General features: G+C 48.9%; 1 protein-coding gene across 2 annotated transcripts in view; it reads left to right on the top strand.

Moving 5' to 3' along the window:
* Positions 1 to 27,570, top strand: part of DNPEP (aspartyl aminopeptidase) — a 381,605-nt gene that overhangs the window by 152,392 nt on the left and 201,643 nt on the right. For both annotated transcript variants that reach the window (XM_086954396.1, XM_086954397.1), the window contains exon 3: positions 15,695 to 15,783. In XM_086954396.1, coding sequence (XP_086810522.1) covers positions 15,695 to 15,783 — 89 coding nt within the window. The remainder of the gene's footprint in view (positions 1 to 15,694; positions 15,784 to 27,570) is intronic.

Here is a 27,570-nt window from a genome sequence, read left to right as displayed (position 1 = left end):
CGGCATCTCCAAACTAGTCAGCAAACGGGTTTAAAATCTTCACACCTCCACCCAAAACAAAATGTTCTTCCTTATTCTTTAATTGAAACATCAGCAATCCCTCGCTCCCAAAAATAACAAGCATTGGCATAGCCAATAGGTCTTGCCTTTGGGACCTTATAATTGTTTATCCATGCAACACTTGATGTTGTTGCACCAAGGATATTGTGCTGCAAAACCAAACACTTGTAAGGTCTCAAAGGCGAGACCTATTAGCAATGCCAATGCTTGTTTTATGAATCATCATTTGCTCTCGATTGTCCCAAGGATGGGATTTTTCTGAATTCAGGCTGAGTGCCGGCAGGGTGCGTGTGATAAGGTTGCTGAACTAGAGCCCAGGGCCCGTTGTAGATCACCCCGGTGCACAGAGGGTCTGCTCTGGGCCAGCTCTTACTGGCCACGCTGTAGAACAAGGTATCCTTAAAAGCAGACGGCCCTGCACTGCAATAATAACTAGTAGCAGGTTTAATTAGTAGTATAAACAGTAGGGTCTCCTTATGAGGTGGAACATCAACATCTACCAACCCGGGGACGTTCTGCCACATTCTGGTAAAGTGCCTTCAGGAGCTTCAACACCTGCCACTTTTAGAGGTAGAACCTCTCTTCCTCTGACGCATTTAAAACAAATGTATAGACTGCTGAGATGTAAACGTCACCAAAATGTAACAGATCTTCTCGTTAGCAAAATCCACAGGTTTGTAGTGGGTCACGGCACATATTCCTGCATCCGCAGTGGGAGTCTCTTGAGTCGTCTATTCTCAGCATCATTTTGTGTAGTTTTCTCTTCAACTCGAGGGTTTATTCCAGAATATTCACACTCTTGAGCGCAAACGCAGCCTTCATTCTATTCCATGCGCTGTCATCACTTGGTTCCACCACAAATCTGCCCCCCCCGCACAGTCCAAGCAGCAGACTTCTCTTTTCTTACCACCCGTCTTACCTTGACTGTCACTCAGTCGCCTTCCTTGAGCTCTCTTTTTCTGAAACCACTTCCCTTTGCAACCTCATCATAATGTTATTTTGCTTTGCATTTCCGGCACATCTTGCCCAACACTGGACATGCTCTGTCATCTCCACGTGTTCCTCTACCCTGAAGCCATTGCATTGCCTCCAATCAGCACCGCTTGCATCGGTTTTACACCTTTCATTCTCCTATTGATGAAGGTAGTCTCGCTCTCACAGCTTGTTAGGCGAGGACTTCTTGACTATCTTCTGAGTTTGTTCCTGACCCCCCTCCCCCCACTTATACCCTCCCCAGGAGCTTCTGATCTTTTCTAGTGTTACATTTCTTAGTAATAACTTCTCTGTGACTTGATTTTGTTTCCTCGACCACTTGGTCTCTCCACACCTCGTCCTGGAAGGATCTGTGATTACTTAAAGAAGCAAGTGCCCTGAAGTCAGTGATGTGATTGCCAGTGGATTCACCAGGGCACCGTCCCAGCCCAGAGAGCTGCCTCCTGCCACTACATTAAAATAAATCTATAATTAGAGGCAGTTTCTTCACATCAGCATTAAGTTCTTCTAGTTTCTGTTCTTCTACCTCTATCAATCAGCAGAGGACGAAGATGTTTCCGGACTCTCCGACTGTACACCTCCTAAACTGTGGCTAAGATGCGCTTTGCAATGAATATATCCCCCTCTGCTGCCTGCATATGTGCCTCAAACCTCTCGTCCCATTGTTCCCAGGGCAATACTGGATCACCTGAGCTTGGAAAAAGGAAACTGGTGCACATACCCCTTGATCAGAAGAAAAAAACACTAACGATAAGTTCAAGTAGTTCAGGCGAAACCAAAGATACACATGTATGAACAGGTTTGATTAATGATAGATCCAACAGCCAAGAGAGGGTCTCCGCTAACGAGGGGCCACCTGTAGGTTCTGGTAGTCAAATCACTGCTGTTTGCAAAAGATTCACCAGTAGTTGTACGATTCCTACAAGTGCTCTAAAGTATTCTTCAAATCTGAGAAGTGCCGCGACTTCCTGCAAAAAACATACCTGTAAAAAAAAAAAAAATCTTGTGTTCCTCTCCTGAGACACTGCTGATTACTTTGATAAAATGTGTTTGACAGGGATTGCAAAAAATCAATTTGTCCCCCATCTCTGGCTTCCCACACTTGTTTCCTCCTCCGTTATTTGCATTGAGCTCTATTTGAGCCTTTTCTTGAGGATTCTACCAGTCCTGCACTATCACACGCGACCCCGCTATTGCTCTGCATGCACAGAGAATGCCATCCTAGTCGGGCACACAGAATGCCATCATAGTCGGGCACACAGAATGCCATCATAGTCAGGCACACAGAATGCCATCATAGTCAGGCACACAGAATGCCATCATAGTCAGGCACACAGAATGCCATCCTAGTTGGGCACAGCGCATGCCATCATAGTCTGGCACAGAGAATACCATCATAGTCGGGCACAGAGCATGTCATCATAGTTAGGCACGCGGAATTCAATCATAGTTGGTCACAGAGAATGCCATCCTAGTCAGACACACAGAATGCCATCCTCGTCTGGCACACAGAATGCCATCATAGTCGGGCACACAAAATGCCATCATAGTCAGGCACAGAGAATGCCATCATAGTCGGGCACAGAGAATGCCATCATAGTCGGGCACAGAGAATGCCATCATAGTCGGGCACAGAGAATGCCATCATAGTCGGGCACACAGAATGCCATCCTAGTCGGGCACACAGAATGCCATCATAGTCAGGCACACAGAATGCCATCATAGTCGGGCACACAGAATGCCATCATAGTCGGGCAAACAGAATGCCATCATAGTCGGGCACACAGAATGCCATCATAGTCAGGCACACAGAATGCCATCCTAGACAGGCACACAGAATGCAATCATAGTCGGGCACACAGAATGCCATCATAGTCGGGCACACAGAATGCCATCATAGTCGGGCACACAGAATGCCATCATAGTCAGGCACACAGAATGCCATCATAGTCAGGCACACAGAATGTCATCATAGTCAGGCACACAGAATGCCATCATAGTCAGGCACACAGAATGCCATCATAGTCAGGCACACAGAATGCCATCATAGTCAGGCACACAGAATGCCATCCTAGTCGGGCACACAAAATGCCATCATAGTCGGACACACAGAATGCCATCATAGTCTGGCACAGAGCATGTCATCATAGTTAGGCACGCGGAATTCAATCATAGTTGGGCACACAGAATGCCATCCTAGTCAGACACACAGAATGCCATCATAGTCAGGCACACAGAATGCCATCCTCGTCGGGCACACAGAATGCCATCATAGTCGGGCACACAAAATGCCATCATAGTCGGGCACACAGAATGCCATCATAGTCTGGCACAGAGCATGTCATCATAGTTAGGCACGCGGAATTCAATCATAGTTGGGCACAGAGAATGCCATCCTAGTCAGACACACAGAATGCCATCATAGTCAGGCACACAGAATGCCATCCTCGTCGGGCACACAGAATGCCATCATAGTCGGGCACACAAAATGCCATCATAGTCGGGCACACAGAATGCCATCATAGTCTGGCACAGAGAATGCCATCCTAGTCTGGCACAGAGCATGCCATCCTAGTCAGGCACAGAGCATGCCATCCTAGACAGGCACACAGAATGCCATCATAGTCAGGCACACAGAATGCCATCATAGTCAGGCACACAGAATGCCATCATAGTCAGGCACACAGAATGCCATCATAGTCAGGCACACAGAATGCCATCATAGTCAGGCACACAGAATGCCATCATAGTCAGGCACACAGAATGCCATCATAGTCGGGCACACAGAATGCCATCATAGTCGGGCACACAGAATGCCATCATAGTCGGGCACACAGAATGCCATCATAGTCGGGCACACAGAATGCCATCATAGTCGGGCACACAGAATGCCATCATAGTCGGGCACACAGAATGCCATCATAGTCGGGCACACAGAATGCCATCATAGTCAGGCACACAGAATGCCATCCTAGTTGGGCACAGCGCATGCCATCATAGTCTGGCACAGAGAATACCATCATAGTCGGGCACAGAGCATGTCATCATAGTTAGGCACGCGGAATTCAATCATAGTTGGGCACAGAGAATGCCATCCTAGTCAGGCACACAGAATGTCATCCTAGACAGGCAAACAGAATGCCATCATAGTCAGGCACACAGAATTCCATCCTCGTCAGGCACACAGAATGCAATCATAGTCGGGCACACAGAATGCCATCATAGTCGGGCACACAGAATGCCATCCTCATCAGGCACACAGAATGCCATCCTAGCCAGGCATAGAGCATGCCATCCTAGTCGGGCACAGAGCATGCCATCCTAGTCGGGCACAGAGCATGCCATCCTAGTCAGGCACACAGAATGTCATCCTAGTCGGGCACAGAGCATGCCATCCTAGTCAGGCACACAGAATGCCATCCTAGTCGGGCACAGAGCATGCCATCCTAGTCAGGCACACAGAATGCCATCCTAGTCAGGCACACATAATGCCATCCTAGCCGGTCACAGAGCATGCCATCCTAGCCGGTCACAGAGCATGCCATCCTAGTCAGGCACACAGAATGCCATCATGGTCGGGCACAGAGCATGCCATCCTAGTCAGGCACACAGAATGCCATCCTAGTCAGGCACACAGAATGCCATCCTCGTCAGGCACACAGAATGCCATCCTCGTCAGGCACACAGAATGCCATTCTCGTCAGGCACACACAATGCCATCCTAGCCGGGCACAGAGCATGCCATCCTAGTCAGGCACACAAAATGCCATCCTCGTCAGGCACACAGAATGCCATCCTCGTCAGGCACACAGAATACCATCCTAGCCGGGCACAGAGCATGCCATCCTAGTCAGGCACACAGAATGCCATCCTAGTCAGGCACACAGAATGCCATCCTCGTCAGGCTCACAGAATGCCATCCTAGCTGGGCACATAGCATGCCATCCTAGCCGGGCACAGAGCATGCCATCCTAGTCGGGCACACAGAATGCCATCCTCATCAGGCACACAGAATGCCATCCTAGCCGGGCACAGAGCATGCCATCCTAGCCGGGCACAGAGCATGCCATCCTAGCCGGGCACAGAGCATGCCATCCTAGTCGGGCACAGAGCATGCCATCCTAGTCAGGCACCCAGAATGCCATCCTAGTCGGGCACAGAGCATGCCATCCTAGTCAGGCACCCAGAATGCCATCCTAGTCGGGCACAGAGCATGCCATCCTAGTCCGGCACCCAGAATGCCATCCTAGTCGGTCACACAGAATGCCATCCTAGTCGGGTAAAGAGCATGGCATCATAGTCAGGCACAGAGAATGCCATCCTCGTCAGACACACAGAATGCCATCATAGTCGGGCACACAGAATGCCATCATAGTCTGGCGCAGAGAATGCCATCATAGTCAGGCACACAGAATGCCATCCTCGTCAGGCAAACAGAATGCCATCCTCGTCAGGCACACAGAATGCCATCCTCGTCAGGCACACAGAATGCCATCCTCGTCAGGCACACAGAATGCCATCATCGTCAGGCACACTGAATGCCATCCTAGTCGGGCACACTGAATGCCATCCTCATCAGGCACACAGAATGCCATCCTCGTCAGGCACACAGAATGCCATCCTAGTCGGGCACACAGAATGCCATCTTAGTCGGGCACACAGAATGCCATCCTAGTCGGGCACACAGAATGCCATCATAGTCGGGCACAGAGCATGCCATCCTAGACAGGCACACAGAATGCCATCCTAGACAGGCACACAGAATGCCATCATAGTCAGGCACACAGAATGCCATCATAGTCGGGCACCCAGAATGCCATCAAAGCCGGGCAAACAGAATGCCATCATAGTTGGGCACACAGAATGCCATCAGTCGGGCACAGAGCATGCCATCCTAGTCGGGCACGCGTAATGCCATCCTAGTCGGGCACGCGTAATGCCATCCTAGTCGGGCACGCGTAATGCCATCCTAGTCGGACACGCGGAATGCCATCCTAGTCGGACACGCGGAATGCCATCCTAGTCGGACACACGGAATGCCATCCTAGTCGGACACACGGAATGCCATCCTAGTCGGACACACGGAATGCCATCCTAGTCGGACACACGGAATGCCATCCTAGTCGGACACACGGAATGCCATCCTAGTCGGGCACACGGAATGCCATCCTAGTCGGACACACGGAATGCCATCCTAGTCGGGCACACGGAATGCCATCCTAGTCGGGCACACGGAATGCCATCCTAGTCGGACACACGGAATGCCATCCTAGTCGGACACACGGAATGCCATCCTAGTCGGACACACGGAATGCCATCCTAGTCGGACACACGGAATGCCATCCTAGTCGGACACACGGAATGCCATCATATTCAGGCACACAGAATGCCATTAAATTCAGACACGCGTAATGCCGTCATAGTCCTGTACGGTGAGTTTGGACTTCCAGCAGGCTCTCAGACGATGGTGTAGTAATGGTCGGGCTAGTCTCCATTCGCCTCGGGCCTTCACCCACAACAACAATGGCACTACTCCTCTTACCGTTGTCTGTGGTCGCCTCACTATTCTCTGTCTGGCCTTTGACATTGAGGACACTTTTCTCCTTCCCGCTGACCACGACAGATCATGCCTCCTTAGTCCTAATGCTATTGGGTTACTCAGGAGAAGACCCTTCCTTCCTAAACTCTGGTGGGCAAATTGCTGCTGTTGGCTTACTTATCCTTGGCTCAGTTTTGGAAATGACAAGATCTGCCTTCTTTGAATCTTTCATGAACAAAGTTATTGTCTGTGCATGCAACAGTGAAGCTGACCACCAGAGTCTATGGCAGAGTAGTGAAGACTGAATAACATTTGGTGCCTCTTACATCAAGCATTGGAAGAATTCCCTTGGCCAACAGATATTTACGACAAGCGTGGCCAACAAATCGCATTTTGTTGCTTATTCCCTCCTTCAAATGATTAATGATTTTTGTGATATTGGCCAACTACTATGTTGTGAGATCAGGTACTCCACGATGTGCAAACATGACCGCTTCTCGATGTCTTGATTTCTTGACTGCTATGAACTGTTGATAATTGTGAAGCAGCTTTGGTGTGCTGCTAGGAGATGCCATCAGCTCCTCCAGTGTGCACCCTCTCTCTCTTCAGCAGCATTGCTGTGCAGCTGGGACATGCCAGCAGCACCTCCAGTGTACCTGCTCTCTCGTCTGCAGCATTGGTGCACTGCTGGGTAATGCCAGCAGCGCCTCCAGTGCACCCTTTCTCTCTTAAGCAGCATTTAGGGAGGCTAAGTTAAGCATTTATTGTATTCACTCAATCAAGGACTGATTACACACATTCAGAGACTGAGGGGCACTTCGGTTGGGGGCTGCTTACAGGCAGTCAACTCAGTCTTGGGAGCCAAGCTCCTAAGGTTAAGGTCCAGGCAAAGGGGGTCCCAGGCCAGCACCAAGTCCACACCGCCAGCGGCGCAGGGGCAGCCAGGTGCAGGGTGCTTAGGCGATGTCGGGAGCCCAATGCAATCCTATGGGGGTTGCACATTTTAGATTTTGGCTGCAGGGACCATCAGCTAAGCAGGTAAGTTTGAGAACTCTGAGACATAGGTGCACCTCCGGTCCTCTTCTCCTGGCCAGATGTAGGGGTGCCTTTTGAGATACGATTTCACCTTACCGGGCCATTCGCGGTTTGGGGGGGTCTCCAGTCAGAGGCTGCAAGCAATATCGGGGTGTCCTGCAGGGGGCAACCCACAATGGACTCGGACTCTGGAGCGCTGGGGGACCTCACTGGGACATGTGGACTACATGGACTCTGGCCATAGGCGAGGGATGCAGTGGTGGTTTCAGGCGTCAAGTTTGTTCATCCTCAGCAGACTCGGATACTTTCTTTAGAGTTTCCTTTGAACAGAGCTGCTGTTCGGAGGAGATCGGTCTTTGTTGAAGGCAGTCAGTCCTCCCAAGGGTTCTGGAGGTCGCTGGCTGCAGGACAAGTCAGCTTTTGACACAGGATCTCTGAAAACTGCATGCGGGCCGGTAGGGCTGGGGTCCAAGTCCGTTCTTCTCTACAGATTGTTGACTTCTTCTTTCCTTTTTCGTTGCAGGAATCTGAGGAGGCAAGGTTCAGTGGTGCCCCTAAATACAACATTTACGGGCGTTTCCAGGGGTGTGTAAGTCAGGACCAATAAGTTGTCCCTTCCTTGGGGTGAGTACACCCTATTATGCCAACCTCCAATGGGAGGCATGATCTTCTCTCTAATTGGCTGGGTCCCCTCATCTTCAAGATGGTGGGCACTGAGATGTGTAGTTTACCTCGCCTCCTGCACCTGAGAGTTCGAGTAGGCAAAGGTGGGCGCACCTTTTCCCCCTAACTCATTTTCCCTGCTGATTCTACCGCCCAAAGTGGGGGTCAGAACCGATAGGGGCCAGTTGCTGGGGGCAGCAAATGACAAGTACAGCTCACAAAGGCGGCAGGTGTTCGAAGCTTCCCCTTCGTGAACACAGTCCAACTTGGGGGATGAGGCATGGCACCTCTGCCCAAAATGGGCTTTGTTTCTGGACCCAGAGAGTGGAGGCTCTCAACCCAGGGGTCTAGAAACCTGTCTGGTGGTGTTGCGGGACGCCAGTCAGGAACCACCCCAAAGCTGGTAGTTTTTCAGGGGGCATCTCTAAGATACCCTCTGAGTGCATTTTACATTAAATCCCACACTGGAATCGGTGTGGGATTAATTTGCTGAGAAGTTTGCTACCAAACTTCCCAGGTTTCAGTAAAGCCATCACGGAGCTGTGGAGTTTGTGATGACCAATTCCCAGACCGCATATTCTTTATGGCTGTATTGCAGTGTAAATGTCTAATAATGGACTTAGCCACAGTAGGGGTGCAGGGCTCATGCCACTGTAACATCACCTGTGGATAGTGCACCCTGCTAGAGGGGTGATTGATCCATGCCAGGGCAGTGGATTGTAGGCATGGCATACAGGGATGTGTGCTATTTTGACTCTTTGATTTTCTCTGCACCAAAACATGCAGCCTGCAGTGGCATTGTGGGCGTGTTCAGGTGCTGGGCCTTTAAGGGTGGCACAATCGGTGCTGTAGCCCTTAGAGGTCATCCCTGGTCACTATGCCCTTGGTACCCATTGTACCTTTTACAAGGGGCTTATCTGTGGCCAGAGATGTGCCAATTGTGGGTACAAAGGTACAGTCTTGGGGAAAGAACACAGGCCCTGGGAATCTGATAGTCCGGCACCTTAGGCACATCAAGTCAAAGTGCATCAGAAACCTGCCAAAAGTGAGAGATGGGGAGTGCTTAATTTGAGCTGGTGCTTTCCAGTGCTCATCACTGGCACTTAATTGGTGTCCGGTGCTCGGCACTAGCACCTAATTGTCAACACCATACTTAGAACAGTCTACCACATGGTGGCGCTGCTCATCTAATTTAGAGATGAGCAGAACAACTGTTGTTCAGGAATACAATATACATTAAAATAGTGCTAATACCTGCCTCCCCAGCCATTCCTTGAGCTTTGAGGACCTGGAATAATCTGAACTATTGCATTTACATGCAAGAAAGATGGTTAGTAGTTGTTTTGGCAGTGATGACAAGGGCGATGGGTGGTGCAAGCTGCAGTGGCCCTCCTGGTCAGAGCCCTGGCAAAGGTGGGGGGGAGGGGTGGGGGGTGGTAACTGCAACAGAAACACGCTTTCCTGCAGGTTGCTGCTGTGACATGCTAGTGCAAACAAAACAGGTGATGGACAGAATGTGGATCAATGTCACACATTCACCCCAGTCCAAAGATCTGGGCCCAAATCCATCGTTTTTTTGCACTCCACACCACCCTTGGTTAGACAATGGCGATATGCAAATCAGCTCTGACCCTGTGCCCCATGGGAACAGTCCAGTCCGAACTACAAAAGCCATGTCCTTCCCAGAACGGAATCAAGCATCCGAGGACCAGACCGGTTTCGAGCTAACACCTCTCATCAGCCCGGCTAGCTTGACTCCAGTGGTGTGGAGTGCCTGGGACCCACGTCTGAGCATCCCCAGCGCACTTATGGCGGCAATTGCAAACAAAACAGGTGATGGACAGTCCAGTCTGAACTACAAAAGCCATGTCCTTCCCAGAACGGAATCAAGCATCCGAGGACCGGACCGGAGTCGAAGTAGTTCGGACTGGACTGTTCCCATGGGGCACAGGGTCAGAGCTGATTTGCATATAGCCATTATCTGACCCAGGGTGGTGTGGAGAGCAAAAAACGATGGATTCAGGCCCAGATCCTTGTACTGGGGTGAATGTAAGACATTGATCCACATTCTGTCCATCAAATTGTTTTTTGTAATTTTCTCCCTGAGTGACATGCTAGTAGCACTTCCAGCGCTCCCTCTGTTCAGCAGTATTGGTGTGCTTCTGGGACATGCCAGCAGCTCCTGTACACCCTCTGTTCAGCAGTATATGTACGCTGCTGGGACATGCCTATACCAAAGGGGATGATGGACGGAGCGTTAGAGCAAATCAAACATTCACCCCCAGTCAACTGATCTGGGTTTAATCCATCACCATTCTTGTGACCCTGTGCCTCATGGGAACAGTCCAGCCCGAACTGCCAAGCCATGCCTTTCCTGGACCGGAAACAAGCATCCTGGGACCGGTTTCGGGTTCATAACCCTCATCAGCCAGGCTATCTTGAATCCAGTGGCAAAGTGAGCAAGGGACTCACGTCTGAGCATACCCTGCAACTTACGGTGAACAAAGCGATACCAAAGGGGATCCAGGGAAGACATGGCTTGGCAGTTCGGGCATGAGAAACATCGTCAGACTGATTTGCATATGGCCATGTCTGAACTGGGGTGGCTGAGTGAGCTAAAGAATGGTGATGGATTAAACCCAGATCAGTTGACTGGGGGTGAGTGTTTGATTTGCTCACGCGCTCCGTCCATCATCCCATTTGGTATCGCTAGGAACATGCTAGCAGCCCCTCCAGTCACCCTCAGCAGTATTGGTTTGCCCCTGGCACATGGCAGCAGCCCCTCCAGTCACCCTCAGAAGTATTGGTTTGCCCCTGGCACATGCCAGCAGCTCCAGAGCACCCTAAGATAGTTGAGATCACTGGTGACAAACCACAGTGTGCGCCAGAGGCAATAAAACGGGGGATTGGACGCAAGACTTCTTCCTACACAGGGCATTTCAGATGCACCCTTGTGGCCCCCTATTGTGAATGGACCTCCCTTTCTTTAGGGAAATTTTACAGGATTAAGGGGCATTGTCTTGGGGTTGGGCAGGCCCTGCCTTGACATCTATGGGGACATAGGACAAGGGGCCGTATTATAGAAGTGCCCTGGGCGCTTGCGCCCGCTTTGTGTACTCCCGGGGCTCTTTGTTGTTACAGAAAGGGCAGGCGCTTGTGTGGCCCCTTCTGTAATACTGATAGCGCGGGCACACATAAAGCGCTGGTACTCGCTATCTTCTGAGGGCGTTACCTCATTTGAATAGGGGCGGGCCCATGCAGATAAGGGAATCCCTTTGCTGCTGCACCCGCGCTGTATTACAGACGCGGGTGCAGAGGCAAAGTTGCTGTCAGGAGGTGCACTGACAGACAGTGCACCACGTCATTACGCCCCCTGATGGCAGCCCTCTGGCGGGGGTAAGGGGATCCCATGGACCCCTCAGACATCCTCTTGCAGACGGCTGCAGTCACTCACTGCACCTGCCTGTAAGGGCATCTCTAATTTCTTTTTAAAGTGCAGTCCGGTTGCCGCCTGTACAGTGAAACACAGAGCGGCTGCTTCAAAGCTGCTCCGTTTTTCACCCGAGTTCACTGCCACCTTGGGGGCAGCGCATTTACCATAATGTGGTGAATTTTCCTGGACTGCGCTGGGCGCACCTTTTCAAAAGTGTGCCCAGCGCAATCCAGGAAAATGTGCCCCATCCATAATCTGCCTGCTATGCATGCCACCTGGCACTTTGGTATTACAGAAAGGGCCGCAGATGCTTGTGTGACCCCTTCTTTAATACCAATAGTGCTGGTGCGCATAAAGAGCTGTCACTCACTATATTCAGCCTTTGCCTCTGCGCCCGTGCTGTATTACAGACTTATTACAGATACGGGCGCCGAGACGAAGTAGCTCTCAAGACGCAAACTGACAGTGCACTGCCTAAAAGGTGGTGCATTGTCAGTGCGCCCCCTGATGGCAGCCCTCGTGAGAGGGGAAAGGGGTTCCCATTGACCCCCTCAGTCACTCACTGCGCGCGCCTGCAAGTGGATTTCTATCCCCCCTTCAAATTTCAGGCGGGTTGTGATTCAAGGAGTGGCTTTAAAGCAGCCGCTCTGTTTTTCACAGGAATGAGCTGCCTCCAGGACAGTGCATGTTACAGGCTGCCCTGGGGCACTGCATTCATAATAATGCGGCTCATTTTCCTTCATTGCTCTGGCCGCACATTTTTAAAGGTGTGTCCAGTGCTATGAAGCCAAAGGCGCTGCATGTGTAATGCGGCCCCAGGTAATGTTTTGTGGTCGGTCTATTATATCTGTGCCAATGGAGCATGCTGGACTGTGAGTACCCCCCAAATGACACTCCTGGGCTTAAAACTTACTTCCATGTGCTGGTTCGATTGCTCTGTATCAGAGAAGTGGTTACAACCAACACCAGCAAAGTGTGGACCACGCCCTCCTCACAGCTGCGGAGTGTGGGCGGTGTTATACATAAATCATGAGAATAGCTTGGAGTAACGCTACTTTGTGACTGACTGCAACACCCTCTGAATATTATACCATCAAAACAGAAGGGAAACGGTTTACATTGCGTAATTTACTAATTTCTATAACATATTCATTTTTTTTATGTTGCCGTTGTCTGGATTTTGGCCAACCGAAAGACTAATTAACTAGCCGGTATTTCAAGATGTCTCCCTGTGTGTGTGTGTGTGACCTGCTACATCATTATGAGTTGGGCTGCTTGGGAGGCTCTCTGAGACTTCTTTGTCCTATTTGTCCTTGGAATTGTGGCATCTACCAGGTGTTGTAATCCTGAGTGTGCAGTTACCTTCTTTGTCCCCCCCCTTCCCTACTCCAATTCTTTAAACTCAGCTCTCTCCACATGTTTTCATCTGCTCACCTTGAAACTCTCATGTGTGTGTAGAAAGACAGTGGGTTGACAGCTCTTCAAGATGGGGTGCACAATTTCATGCATGACACCTTCCATACGTGACTATGCCCACTAGCAGGTCAGAGATGGGCTTACTACTAGAATACAGAAGTTTTAATAGTGCGCAGCTGAAATATCCTATCTAGAATATCGGCTACGCCTGTATTGTGAAGGTAAGGTGAATCCAAGAAACCGGGAGGGCACCAAGACGAAAGTAATATACGTTTAATCCTCTTAAGTGCCTCATCCACCAAGTGGTGAGCCAGGAGCCTTCTACAGACCTCTCGGTGGTATCTAGAAATCATTCCTTTGCTGGTGCATAATCCCAGGACCTTCCAACCCCAAACCCTCCTTTCTATCATCCTGCAGCATCCTTACCAGATACCACACACGTGTATGTAGGCAGCGACAGACCTACATCTGCTAGTGGTCCGTGTTCTGGATTTGATATATTTGTTTCCAATATTGTAACTTACACGCATACAGAATGACAGCCGTGATCAGGCTCCGAGGAGTCTGTGTAGCCAAGGAAGTCACCGCTTGTTGTGCTGCAGTGAACTCCTGTTGAACTGGGTGTGAAGCTGGAGATCCCATTGTTGAAGACTGACACTGATCAGTGTTGAGGCCGGAGAGAGTAGTGTTAGGCTAAGATCATGATGGACTTATCAGCTAGGCGCTCGCTGATCCCATTTACTTTTACTCACTGCAGCCTTCACTCACCTGGTGTTCCCACTGTGGCCTCTTCCACCACCACTTCCCTTCCCTTCTAGCTCTAGTTTACTTTCTTTCTCCACACACCAGTACCGGTCTTCTTTCTTCTGCGCTCTCATCTGTTGAGATTCCCTGTATCTTTCTCATTTCCACCTCCTTGTAATCCCTCTCAGCACTGGTTAGAGCTCCCGCATTGAAAACAACCTGCCCTTCTGGCTGGCCAGCTGTGTTACTCTTTACTCCTGCGCCTGGTCACACTGTGTGTTCAAATTCTCTCTCTTGATGCTACTGATCTTACCTCTTTTCTGGCTCTAAGCCTCTGATGTTGCTTCTCTGTTCACTTCTAACCACCTCAATCTTTTTGCCTCCTCCTTGCCAGACCCTTCTCCTACTTGCCACAGTGCTTTTGATTTAGGTTCTTTATGCACTTTCTTATGCAGTTCTGTATTCATAACGGTACTACGCAGAGAGGTTTCTGTTTTGATGGTTCACAATATATCGGCGGGGTATAAGGAAAAAGCCTAGTAAGGAAGAGTGCATGATAAGGCTCCATATGGCTTTTAAGGGGGCTTAATTGCTGCTAGGGTGGTGTAGGTTGCTGAGAGAGGGGCGGATTATCTTTGGGGATAACAGAAAGATTGCCCATGGAATAGACTGTAACTCAATGGATGTTGTAGCACTTGGAGCCGTTAGGGCAGACCGACATATTCCAAAAATACTCCCCGCTTACTTTTATGTTGCTGCTTCCTATGCCTGTGCCTCCCCGCTTTCATTTTCTATCTGTGACCTGTCTTTCTCTTTTTTTGTATTGACTCTTCAGTCACCGTCTGTGCTCATGGCGCGTCTTGCTTTGGAATCTGTAGGTATCCGCTCTACAATGTTTGTAAAATGTGCCCCTTGATGATCTTTTAGGGAACCTCTGCGTGATCATTGAATTTGCCTTTCTCAGTTATGGCTTTGCTCTTCTGCTTTCCTGAATGCTCTGACCATCTGAACTTGCAAGTAAGTTATCTGGCCGAACGGCTTCCAGGCAGACTCGGCAAAGAACTTCCAATTCTGTGTGATATCTGTGCCACCTGGATGATCGCTTATTCCTTAAAATTGAGGCACTTCCACTAACTCAAGGTTCTGATCCTGAGAAGCCCTCCGTCCATTTGAACCTCCACCTTCTGCTCCAGTCCTAGTCAATCAAGTCTTCTTTAATCCTGTTTTCTTTTCAAGCTCCAGCTACTGCTCATGTATTCTCATCTCTTGCTCCTCTCGTCTAGCTGCCATTCATCACTGATCTTCAGTCGGGCATCCATGGTGCTTGCTGGACTAGTCTCATGGATCAGTGGGTTGTTTTTATAGCAGTCTGTGGGCCTGTTTTATGATCTGGTAGTACGATTTTTACTGTACATTTCCCTGATATTAGCACAACCTACAGAAAACACAAATGCCGACTCCCATACCTTGCAACAATACCCGTATAGCGCAGGTTCAAACTGACCCGATTTACAAACGTGGGCCACCTTTTTAGTCCGATAGTCTGCTAAATGGAGCTCCTTTCACTTTAGTGCCTCCTCCTGTTTGTCACAGTCCGACCCTGACTGCAACTCCTGTGGCATCAGTATTATAGAACTGCATCAGCTTCACCACAGGCCTCCCCGCTATAGAGGCTGCCCATCAGAGTGGAACTGGAGTACATTCAGACTAGACAGATAAACAGAAATGAAAGCATGGGTCTTTTCTGAGGGTAGAAGGTAGGTTGTTTTATTTCTCCTAACTCTGCTCTAATTGTGGTCTTTTCCTCACAGTGGTGGAAGAGTGCAAGAGTCGCCTCATTCAGGCCGGATTCCTGGAGCTGAAGGAAACTGAACACTGGGACATCAAACCGGAGCGAAAGGTGAGTGTACATTCGTGGACTGCGATGTATGTTGAGATCTGAGCACCGCTCGCGTGAGGGCAGCCCCCTACTACGTTTTCCATCTGCACCTGCTTCTGTGAGGGTTGCAGTTTGTCATCTTTCCTTGCTTTTTAGGTCTCGTACTAGGCAGTTCATGCGCTGTCTCGTCAGAGAGATGCTGCATACAGTATAGTGGGGGAAGCTTCGCCATCTTTCCGTCCATGTTTTTCATTGGCTTTAATCAGAAATGCTGCATTCTGATTTGTTTTTGGCTTGTTTGTCCCTCCTCTTGATGGCCATGTCATAATTTTAATCATTACATGGCTATCGGCCCCTTTACTTAGCAAACTCTTTTGTTCCTCTGCCCCACACCCCTTCCCTCCTGCAGTCTGTAACTTCTCTGCCCACCCCACCCCCCCACTCCCGAATATGCCGCCTTGGAGCCACTCACTTTTGTTTATAATGCAATAGGGCTCGCATAATAAGAGTCCTATTGCATTTAGAAATGCTTTTTTTCTCGTCTAATTGGCTAGCTGAGTCGCGCGCTTTATTTTGCCTGACCTGTCCAGCCGGCTAGATGGCACATGCGTTGTCAGCACCGAGCTTGAGTCTTGCTTGCTCCCTCTGCCAGCCGAGCCAGCGGGGGTGGGGCCATACTCTTTGGGGCTCCCGAGCCGCCCGCACCGCCCGTGGAAGGCCTCTGCCACCAGCTGCAGCTCTACCTGGGGCATGCCCTGGACACCTGTGGGTGGAAGATCCTCTCCAGGGTGCTGTTCAGCGAAAGCGGCGACCCCGAGGAGTATTATGAGAGCCTCAGCGAGCTGTGCCGGGAAGGCTACAAAGAGGTGCTACAAAAGGGCCGGTGCCAACTGCAACAGGTGATCCCCAAAGCGGTGGAGGTGGCATGTGTGCCGCTACATGGAAAAGGTTTAGCTTAACACGTGTGGGTGTTGTACGAGGGAACATCCTGAAGGTCGGGAATGATGATGAGCCCAGCGTCTGGCAGATTCATGGAGGCTCAGCACTAGAGTGTGTTGGGCTGTAATGCAAGATTAATGCGGCACATAGGTAATTGTTGCGACCTATATACAGAAGAGGGCATCAATGCAAGCATTGGCAATAGCATTTTTTTCGTGGCAGTATTTTGCGCTTTAAGTGCGGTGTACTATGCACGTGTAAGCCAGCTGTGTTGAAATATGACACAAGTTTGCGGAGAGTTCTTTTTTGATAGTTAAAGTTGATTACCCCCCTCAACCTCCACACACACGCAGTCTCTCTCTCAACCATGCTGGTCGGTGAATACCACCTTTTTGTTTGAAAACTTTCTACATCAGTGACGTCATGCCTTGGCATGTGGTTAGAGGGAGCCGAGCTGGCAGAAAGAGCGTTCAAACTGGTTCTGTTAAAGAGATAACGTGCAGAGACCTACATAACTAACTCGTATGCATCAGGGAATCTGCAAACTAATGTCATCATGGCCTAACTTTAGGTTATTGAATGCTATTAGTGGATAGCTTGTGATCAAATATCGAGATAGGAAAAAGCTGTTAAGGCCAGGTGCGGGCTCAATAATCTGTCCCAAGGGCCACTTCATGGTGTCGTCTCCACACAACGAACACCCGCCCAAGAAGGGCTACGACTTCGATGCAGACCTGCCAGACGTACAGATTTGGCAAGGCCAGCAACTGCTGCCTGCTCATCGACGCGTCCCTCACCAAGCTCTTCAAGTGCATAACGCTGGCCTACAGGTACTGGCTCCTCTGACATGCAGCGGCATTTCACTCCTTATATTAAAAATCAGTTGTCAACACGTTGCATGACATGCTTTCCTGCAACATTCAATGTGCCATGCATGCTTTTACTTTCCAATCAGCCTGGGAAAATGTCGGCCGCTTCATTGAAAGGAAATAGGTCTCGCATTTACAGGAGTTTGGCCTATCGGCATTGTAAATGAAAATGCTTTTTATTTATGTGTTAATTAAAAAAAGAAACATAAATAAAAAGCATTGTCATTTACAATGCCAACAGCTTCAACTCTGATAAATCCGAGACCTATTGCATTGCAAATGCTTGTTGTAGGTGGATACCACTTATTGACCAGGAGGCCTATGGCAAATGCCCTTTGTTGTTTACCCTCTATTGATTACGAAGGCAATGATCGATACCCTTTTGCTGTTTGTGGCTTTGGAGTTTGTGGATACCGGGGCCTGTTTTGCCAGGTCAATGGTGTAATGAGTTGTAATTTTGTTTTCATAAGTAGTACCCTTGATGACTGAGCGCCTAATTTAAAGTTCAGCCGACGGGTTACTCTATCACAAACATAACAGATATCGCGTTGGGTGTATTACAAGTGCCACTGAATGTAAGGCACTTGTAATACTGTGGACGGGATATCCGTACGTTTGTGATGGAGTAACCTGTTGACCTAAAGCTAAATCAGTCCCAGAGCCTCGGTCATTGGTTTGTGTAGGAGGTCACCAAGCACCACTGAAAGTTGAGTAAAGGCAGCTACCGTTCGAAGTCAAGCACTCAGGGTCGTTCCCGCTGGTAGGTCTCGTCCCACTACAGATTTTTATCACATTCCAAGTCTTGGTGTAAGTTGAAGTCAAAAATAAAACACTCTCCTCCTGAGATGTTGCCACAATATATAGGTGCCCTGCTATCCTCTACTGAGGCGCCAATCCACAGGTGATCTCAATGCAACCCGATTTCTCCAGTATTAGGGTGTCTTTCATAGATTCACATGCTTGAATATTCCCCGTCATCGAAGTGGGAGTCCCACGGTAAATAAAATAGCAATAACATACCAATAACATATGTATGTAATACATAACACATGAAATAGAGTAATAAATACATAATAAAGGCTCAAAAAACAATTCCTACATAGGAATACATGATCGAGAGAAAAAACACTTGTAACATATTCCTGTCATTATGTTAGTCCAAACTACAGCCAATCAGGCGCCAGCACCCTTCCAGAACCTTCTCCTCAGAGCTCAGACCCCCAGATTTCCTACCGCACGTCGTGTGAAGGGAGTCTCCCTGAGCTCTGCTCAGTTTTTTCTCTATTTCTTCACGTTTTTCCTATCTTCTTAACATGTCAAGTAAAAAGTCTTTATTTAGACCTTGCTCTTCTTGTGGGAAACTGCGTCTTTACTCTGAAGACCCCCACAATAAGTTCATTTATTGCCTTTATCCCGACCATGAAGTTGGTAGCTGTAAATATTGCAGGACTTTCTCTACAAGACCCTCAAGGACAGAGATGGCCGTGTCCTCATTTGGCTCCAGCGTCTTAAGGATAAGGATTCGGCTTTGTCAGATGCAGAAAGATTGCAGTCTGGACTTTCTCATGCAGCCTCCAAGCGTAGTAGTATGCCTTCAGCTTTTCTGAAAAGGAAATGAAAAGGAAAAAACTTTCCATGTCTGTGGCTCCTGCGGTGTCTTCACCACCTCCTACTACTGCTACGCCCACGAGACTTAGCACTCAGGCGTCTTCTGCTGCCTCCCATCATGTTGCTGCTCCGAAACATGTTTCGACGTCGACGGGAGCATCGGCGATCGTCCCGACGACGAGATCAGCCGTCTCCGGATTGTCGACGGTGACATAGACGACGACATCAGCCTCCGGATCGTCGACGACAGCTACTTCAACGTCATCCATGTCGACTAAGGTATCACTCAGTTTCAAGACTGTATCGTCGACGATACCTATTGCCTCGTCGTCGGCGAAGAAATCTGCTTCGTCGTCAGCAACATCATCGTCTACGAAAGCTCACAAGAAGTCTTCGTCAATAGTCCCGTCGACGAGGGCTCCGTCGACATCAACTCCGTCGACGTTGGTTTCTCCATCGCCGACAACTTCGTCGACGACCTTACCGTCTACGATGGTTCTGTCGACGGCGGATTTTTCATCAACGACTTCGTCGACGCCTTTACCAACGTCGCCGTCAGCACTGTCGACGACACCGTCGACGGTGGTTCCTTCATCGTTTGCAAAACAGTAGATGGAAGATGCATAGCTGTAGGTTTGACCAGTTGTTTGGTGAAAAGTTAAGTAAGATAGGTTGCTCTCATAGGTAGCGTGTCCGTCCTCAACACTATCAAGTATAATAAAAGTAGTGCATACATACATGTGAGTGCATCCCTATATGAGGCACTCCACTTGGTTCAAAAAAGACTCCCACTGAGTGTAGGTTGGTTTTTCCAAAGTTTATATATGGTTGTCAATAATGTTTGATATTTTCAACATATCAAATTGTACAACATAATCATGATAGTATCATTAATCATTTTGTTGATTTCATAAACTCCAACTCCAATGCATTTCGGGCGGGTTAGCCCTTTTTCAAGGAGTGAGTCGTTCAAATGAGAAGAGTCGACGCAAGTGAAAGTTAGTCGGCGTTTTCATGCTGAGGGTCCATAGGAGACGGCATCAGGCGTCCTACGTGAACGCGATAGTGTAACGTAGGACGCCTGATGCCGTCTCCTATGGACCCTCAGCATGAAAATGCCGACTAACTTTCACTTGTGTCGACTCTTCTCATTTGAACGACTCAATCGGGTGCCTTATATTTCATGTACTAGGATTCCCTGGAGTTTAATTAATTGTTGGCCTATCTATCATCTTTGTACATAATTGTAGTTATTCATCATCCCTGTATATATATCTTAGCACTTGAGCACGTTTTGCACCTACTGTCACTGAACTGTATCCATGTTTGATGGTCTTACTTTGTATCGATTGTTTCATAACTGAATGAAGTAATTCAGTACAAACAATTTTGAATTCTAAATACTTATGAATTCAACACTTGACTATACCATTTATTTGTTTTGTCTGTTTGAGCATTGATTTCTCGGATTGCATTTTTGTATCAGAGAGTTCTTATTTGTTTCATTTGCATATATTAGCAACTTTCAAAGTAATTGGTCCTACCCAACAGAACCATTTGTTTGTTTAATTGGCTGTTGAAGGGGGCCCAACACAATCAATCATGGAGACCCTCCTTACAGCAATGGGGTTCACTATGAATGTATCGAGGTCACATCTGACTCCTTCGCAGAGGCTCACTTTTATTAAAGCCATCTTTGATGAGGTGCATTTTGTAATGTAATGTAATGTAAATGCCAATTTGTATCGCGCGTCAATCGCTCCAAGGAGCATCTAGGCGCCCAAAAGAGGACCACCAGATGTTAGGTAGTCTCTATGCTTACTTGACCGAGACCTGGATTACACTAGGCTTCTGGCAGTTGTGTCTTGGAGATTAAAGATCCAGGTTTTTAGGTGTTTGCGGAAGTCTGTTTCTTTATCCAGTAATCTCAGCTGGGGGGGGGGGGGGAGAGTGTTCCATGCTTTTGCTCCCAGTACCGCCAGGGATTTGCCCCCTCGAGTTTTGAGTCTGAAACTCGGGACGGTAAGCAGGTTGGCCGTTGAGGAACGCAGTGCTCTAGTTGGACAGTATCTGCTGAATTTTTTCCTTAGATAGGACGGGCCTAGGTTGTGAACAGCTCTGAAGGTAATTAGCAGTACTTTGAACAAGACCCTTTTTGTAATGGGCAGCCAATGTAATGCCTTGAGGGCTTTGGTTGCTGATGGATCTTTTCGGCCATTTTAGAACCAACCTCGCTGCTGCATGTTGCACCATCTGAAGTTTGTGTGTGACAGTTTTATTTGTACCAGCGTAGAGGCTGTTACAGTAATCGATGCGCGATGTTACAAGTGCAACCGTAACAGTTTTTCTTGCTTCGAGGGGCAAAAAATCAAAGAACTTTCCCAGTCCCTTTATTACCCCAAAGCACATGCCTGCCACTCTAGCCGCTTGTTGTCTAAAAGACAGGTCAGAGTCGAAATACACCCCCAGATTACGGGCCGAGTTGGTTGTATGAGGTGGTATTTCAGATTTATCTGGCCACCATAGTCGTGGGATGAACTCATTTTTTGGGCCTATTGGCATGATCTCTGTTTTACCTGTGTTGCATTTCAGGTGATTTAGGCGCATTCATTCGAAGGTGGCCGTTAGGCAACCTTTGAGCTTTTCCTCCCAGGCTTGGTTATCTAGTTGTGTGTCGTCGGCATAGGCTATAACGTCTATGCCAAATGACGATATCAGTTTTATCAGGGGTGCAGTATAAACATTAAACAGGGTTGAGCGCGTATGCCCACGTTACCGCCGTATAGATATTAAAGACAGGTAATCTGCAGGCCATTGTGGTAGTGGCAGCGTCAGCAGAATGGTCTCTCAACTCTTCCGGAGGCTGCTTCTTTGCCATCGCATAGCAGATCTTAATCCATATGGAGGGCTATCCGTTTGGATAAAGTCTGCTTCTGTGCCACTTTTACCTTCTTTGCCTCCGAAAACCCACAAAGAGCTGCTTGTCTATCCAATGGTCTTTGGTACGAGAGAAATAAAAGGTTAGTGCTCCTTTGGTGTCCAAACAATGGACTCTCTCCTCCTTTCGAGGGGTAAGGAGGGGCAAAGAACGTCTGAGTGATTGATTGACTTCATGAAAAGAGCTTACAAAGTTTGGGAGAAATTCCACTGTGGTCCTCTGCACCCTCTTATACGGAAAGACAATACTGTATGGAGGCTTCAGGGTCAAGGGACGGAGAGGACAGCTTGTGATGGCTGAAAGGGAGTGCACATAAGGAAAGTAGGAACCCAGTTAAGGTCCCACTTGGCATCACCAAAGATTTAGGGGGAAATATGTGGACAAACCCTTTGAGAAAATGCATCTCAACAGGTGATTTGAACAAAGAATGTTAAACTAAAAAAAGCTGAGAGGGCCGACAAGCAACCTCTAGCAGTGCCCACTGCAAGTCTCTGCTGGGCACAAGACAGAATGAACAGTAACACATTCAGTACTTTGGCTTTCAATGTATTTGTGTTGGATGTGCTACACCAAGCGACACACGTGTCCCAGTGTCTGGCATACATTGATTTTGTGGAAGGAGCCCTGGCTGTCAGGATGACACCCAGTACTACTGGAGATGGATTGAGTGCAGTCAACTGCCACCGCTAAATCTCCACGCATGAAGGTATAGACCCTGCTGGCCCGTATGCAAGACCCAGCCCTGATGCTGCATCAGAAGATCCTCCAGAAGCAGGTGCTTGATCAGAGGACAGATTCTCATGTCCAGAGATTCCACTTTCAGACTGAATCCAGGGCCACTTGGTTGACTTGGGCCCAGTCGGTCTTGATCTTCTTCAGAACTTTGGGCTGGAGAAGTAGTGACAGGAAGGAATGCAGGAGTTCTGAGCTTCACTCTAAGCAGAATGCATCTCTGAGAGAGAGAGAGCTCGGTACTCCAACACGCAAAAGTCTTGATGCTGCACATTCTCAGCTGTGGCAAACAGACAGAGATGGGACTCTCCCCTCTGGAGGAAGATGTCCTGCTCCACCTTCGACTGTAGTTGCCAATCATGATCCTCTAGGTGTCGCCAGCTGAGTTTGTATGACCTGGGTGTTGTATGATCAGGGAGATGCTGTAAAGATTCAGTTGGGTCCAGAGGCTCTTGGCACAGAGTCCAGGACCCCTCTCTTCCCTCCTTAATGCCTCCTCTGATCACGTCTCCTAGATGACCTCCCCAACCCAGCGGTAACCACCGCTCTGTGTGACACAGGAAAGAGGGGTCTGCCACTGGTCCAATTGGGCTTGAGCAGCCTCTTCTACGATCTTTGCAGGTTGCAGTCTCCTTTGAAACCAATAGGTTCTCTCGATACTGGGCCCAATGAGACTTCTGATCTCACTGCAAAGCCTGCATACACCATCTGACATAATCAAATAGAATGCAGGAGGCCAAGAGTCACAGAAGTCTCACATTCATCTGCACTGAGACCAACTACTAAGGCTGAAAGATCGGGATCAGGATTCTAATGTCCTGGGCTCGCTTCGCTCAAAAACACGATTAATCGAGGATGGCTCTTATGAACTTAAGCTGTGTGAAGGAGCTAAGACACATAGATGTGGAGCTACTGCCTTGACAGCTTGGTCTGACGGAAACAGCATTATTCCCGTACTGTCCTGCAGGACATTTGGTCTTAGTCATTCCACAGACCCACTGTAAGAAAGAGGCTCTGTATATACCGGACCAAAGTAAGGTTCATTGTGCACAGAGTCTACAGTCCCCAGAGGTACGGCAGAGGCTAACGTTAGATATAACCTTACTCTCTAAAGTGGTAACTTGGTCGAGCAGTAAGGCAGTATCAGAGGACAATGTAAAGCATTTGATGTACACACTCAGTCAGCAAATGGTCTCACACACTCAACTGAACTCTTGGCCAATTGTTTTGTATCAAAAGATATAGTTATTTTATTTTAGAACCAACAAGGTATCAAAATATACTTTCTCGGAATGGATTACTTTAGTTAAATACTTTTCAAATAGGCAATAGACTCTTTGATTACTATAGTTACAGTTTGTTGCATTAGGCAACACAATTTCAAACACAATGCAACATTGAGCTCAATGGGAATTTCTAGTTAAATGCAATTAGTTACTCTGTAGATTACTTTTCTATCCACGGGACTGGATCCTAGATTCAGTCCCGGGACATGAGCTGTAAACAGTTAAGTAAAAGTGTTTTGGTTACAGTAGTGATTTGTAAGGAATATTATTGTATTTTAAAAGTTGAAAAACTTTTCCAGTTGAAATGACCAATATTATCCTACGGAAGGAAATTCAGTTTGCAGATAAAGTATGTTTACGTTACTTTTGTGATCTAGTGCTGGGCTCCTAGGTTCAGCACTGGGACATCTATCTAAAACAGGCAAGTAATTACGTTTTTATCGTTGGCACGATTTTTAAAGAATATTTGTAAGTTTCAAAAATCGACACAAAAACTTTTTCAGCAAAAAGCAGGCAATGATATCCTATGGGAGGAAATTCAAGTTACAGGTAAGTACGGTTGAAATTACCTTTCAGGGTCAGTACTGGGCTAAAAGATGCAGCACTGAGGTCACCCCGATAACAGGTGAGTAAATCGGAATTCGTTGTTCGGCTGATTTTAGATGAATATTTTAAAGTTCCAAAACTCCACACTTGAAAATTCTTCTAAGTGAAACCAGTCAATGCTAGCCTATGGAAGAAAACTGAGTTATCGGCTTTTAGGTAGGTCCTGGACTGGCACAGTTAAGGTTCTGTGCATAGACTCGGGGGTCTCTCAGGGTCAGGTAGGTACAGTTGGTACACCCTCAGCGGCACAGGGGCAGACGGGTGCAGAGGTAGGTAGGCCCAATGCTATCCAATAAGAGGCAGGGGGCCTTCGGTTGGTGGCTGATGGCAAGCAGGCCACGCGGCTGTGGGAGCTGGGCTCCTGGTCACTCGCTCACGGCAAATGGTGAAGAAGGATAGGACAAAGGTTGTACTGCCAGGGGCACTCGGGCAGCTGGGTGCAGGGTGCTTTCGAGCCGTCAGGTGCTCAATGTTATTCGATGGAGATCGTGAAAAGTGAACAAAGGCTGCAAGCTCTGGGATGGAGGATCTTCAGGAGCGACCATCACTTCGAGGGGTAAGTTGGGATCTTGGAGTATGGGTAGTTGGGCACAGGAGCCTGGAGGGTGCGGGTGCAGGGGTGTCTTTTGACGTCGGAAAATCTTACCCTCTGCTGGTCGTGGTTGGAGGGGTCCCTGGTTCTGAGGCTGCAGGAGTCGTCTGGGTTGTCGAGGAGGGTCCTTGGGCACTGGATTCCAGGTCAGAATCGCCAGGGGGACGTCCTCGTGGTCTTTGTTCCCTCGGGCACAGGCCGGGCTCGGCGGGTGCCGAGTGTGCTGGATTCGCGGTTCCTGGCTGGCACCAGGGGTGTTGTTGTTCGAGCAGAGCCTCTGCTCATGGGAGTCCCAGTCTCTAAGAGGGTCAAGGCAGGCAGGTCCTCCGGGGTTCTTGAAGTTGCTGTCCGCCGGAGACGCCGTAATTTAGCAGGAGCAGGTTCAAGGATCAACAGGCTGGTAGGGCTGGGGCCAAGTCAGTTGGTGTCATCCTCTTGTTTGCAGCTGCACGGCAGGTCTTCTTCTTCTTGGTCTTCTTTCTTGTTTCAAAATCGGGATCTGAGGACGGAAGGTTCAGGGTGCCCCTAAATACTAACTTTAGGGGCGTTACAGGAAGGGGAAGAGCAGGGACCAATAGGTCCCTGTCCTGGGGTGAGTACACCCCCTATCCTGCTCCTCTCCTGTGGGAGGGGGCAGGAGCCTATCTATGATTGGGTAGGGCTCCCCATCTTCAAGATGGCCGGAGCCCAGAATTGTGGTCCACCTCGCCTTTCCCACCTGAGGGATGGAGTTTGCACAGGCTGGCACACCCCTCTTCCTGACGTAGGATTTCCCGCCAGTCTTCCCGCCAGAGTGGGGGTCTGAACTGGGGGGGGGGGGGGGGGGGGGGGGGAGTTGCTGTGTACAGCAAGTGGCCTGTAGAAGCTCACAAAGGCTGCATGCCTTTGAAGCTTCCCCCTGCCCATCCTGGGTGAGGAGACCTAGCACCTCGCCCAGGATGTGCATTGTTGCAGGCCCAAAACTGCGGGGGGCTCTCCATCCAGGGGCCCAGCAACATGTCTGCTGTGTGGCAGCCTAGGCAGCCTCTCAGACAAGACGTGGATTGTAGGTTAGGTTTCAGGGGGCATCTCTGAGATGCCCTTTGTGGTGCATTTTACATTAAATCCCACACTGGCATCAGTGCGGGTTTAATGTGCTGAGAAGTTTGATATCAAACTTGTCAGTCTTCAGTGTAGCCATTATGGTGTTGTGGAGTTCGTAATGACAACCTCCCAGCACCATATACTCTTAATGGCATCACTGTACTTACAGTGCCGAGGAATGGCCCTGGGTACTGTAGGGGCACAGGGCTCATGCACCTGTGCCCACACCACTGGAATCGGGCACCCAGCTAGATGGGTGACTGTATGCCAGGGCAGTGGGTTTGTGGGTGTGCCATGTTGACTCTTTATTTAGTTCTGTACAAGGAGACTCAGCCTGCAAAGGCAGTATGTGGGTGCCAGGGTACAGGGCCCCTAAGGGTGGCACAATAAGTGCTGCAGCCCTTAGGGGTCTTCTCTGGTCACAATGCCCTGGGTACCTAGGGTACCATTTACCAGGGGCTGACAGGTGGCCAGACATGCCAATTGGGTTTTAGCTGTAACACAGTTTTAGGGAAGGAACACAGGCCCTGGGCACCAGGTTGGCAGGAGCCCAGGGCACACTCAGTCAAAGTACTTCAGCAATTCAGCAAAAAGTGGGGGCATACCATGCAATAAAGATGGCCAGTCTCACACCCGCCCCCTCAGGAAGTACTGCTTTGGGATCTTCTCTAAGGGTGAGGAATCAATGGTTAGAAGTATCCATCAAAAGAACTAGTTGCATACCTTCGGTAAGTCTCTTTCGGGTTGGTATTCTGTCAGACCAAATATTCCTTGCCACCCTCCCACCTCCCTGTTCTGCGGAAAGGCCTCTTGTCCCACCTAAAAAGGTTCCAAATCCGAGATCTGCTCTCTGGCACAATTGCAACGGGGAGTTGTTAGGCAGCTGCAAGACGCGATTCATGGGCGTGCAGGGGCTAGGCGCAAACATCTTTTGGATCCGGTCTGGCTCCTGGGGGTATTTGAAGATCACAAATCTGTGGTTGGATGGAGTATCCACTAGAAAGCGCATTTCCGATGGTAAGTAAGCTGTTCTTAAATAGCAGCCTGCATATGCATGTCTGACTGGCCTCCTCTCTCTGATTTTGCTGAGAGAGGAGCCCAATCAGCTAAAAAAAAAGAAAAAGAACATTGAGTATGGTTTTGTCAACTGATTTT

This window comes from Lissotriton vulgaris, chromosome 2_1 (assembly GCF_964263255.1).
Source record: "Lissotriton vulgaris chromosome 2_1, aLisVul1.2, whole genome shotgun sequence".
NCBI classification, from domain to species: domain Eukaryota; kingdom Metazoa; phylum Chordata; class Amphibia; order Caudata; family Salamandridae; genus Lissotriton; species Lissotriton vulgaris.
Note: the sequence above shows the minus strand (reverse complement) of the source record. Positions and strands in the feature narration are given on the sequence as shown.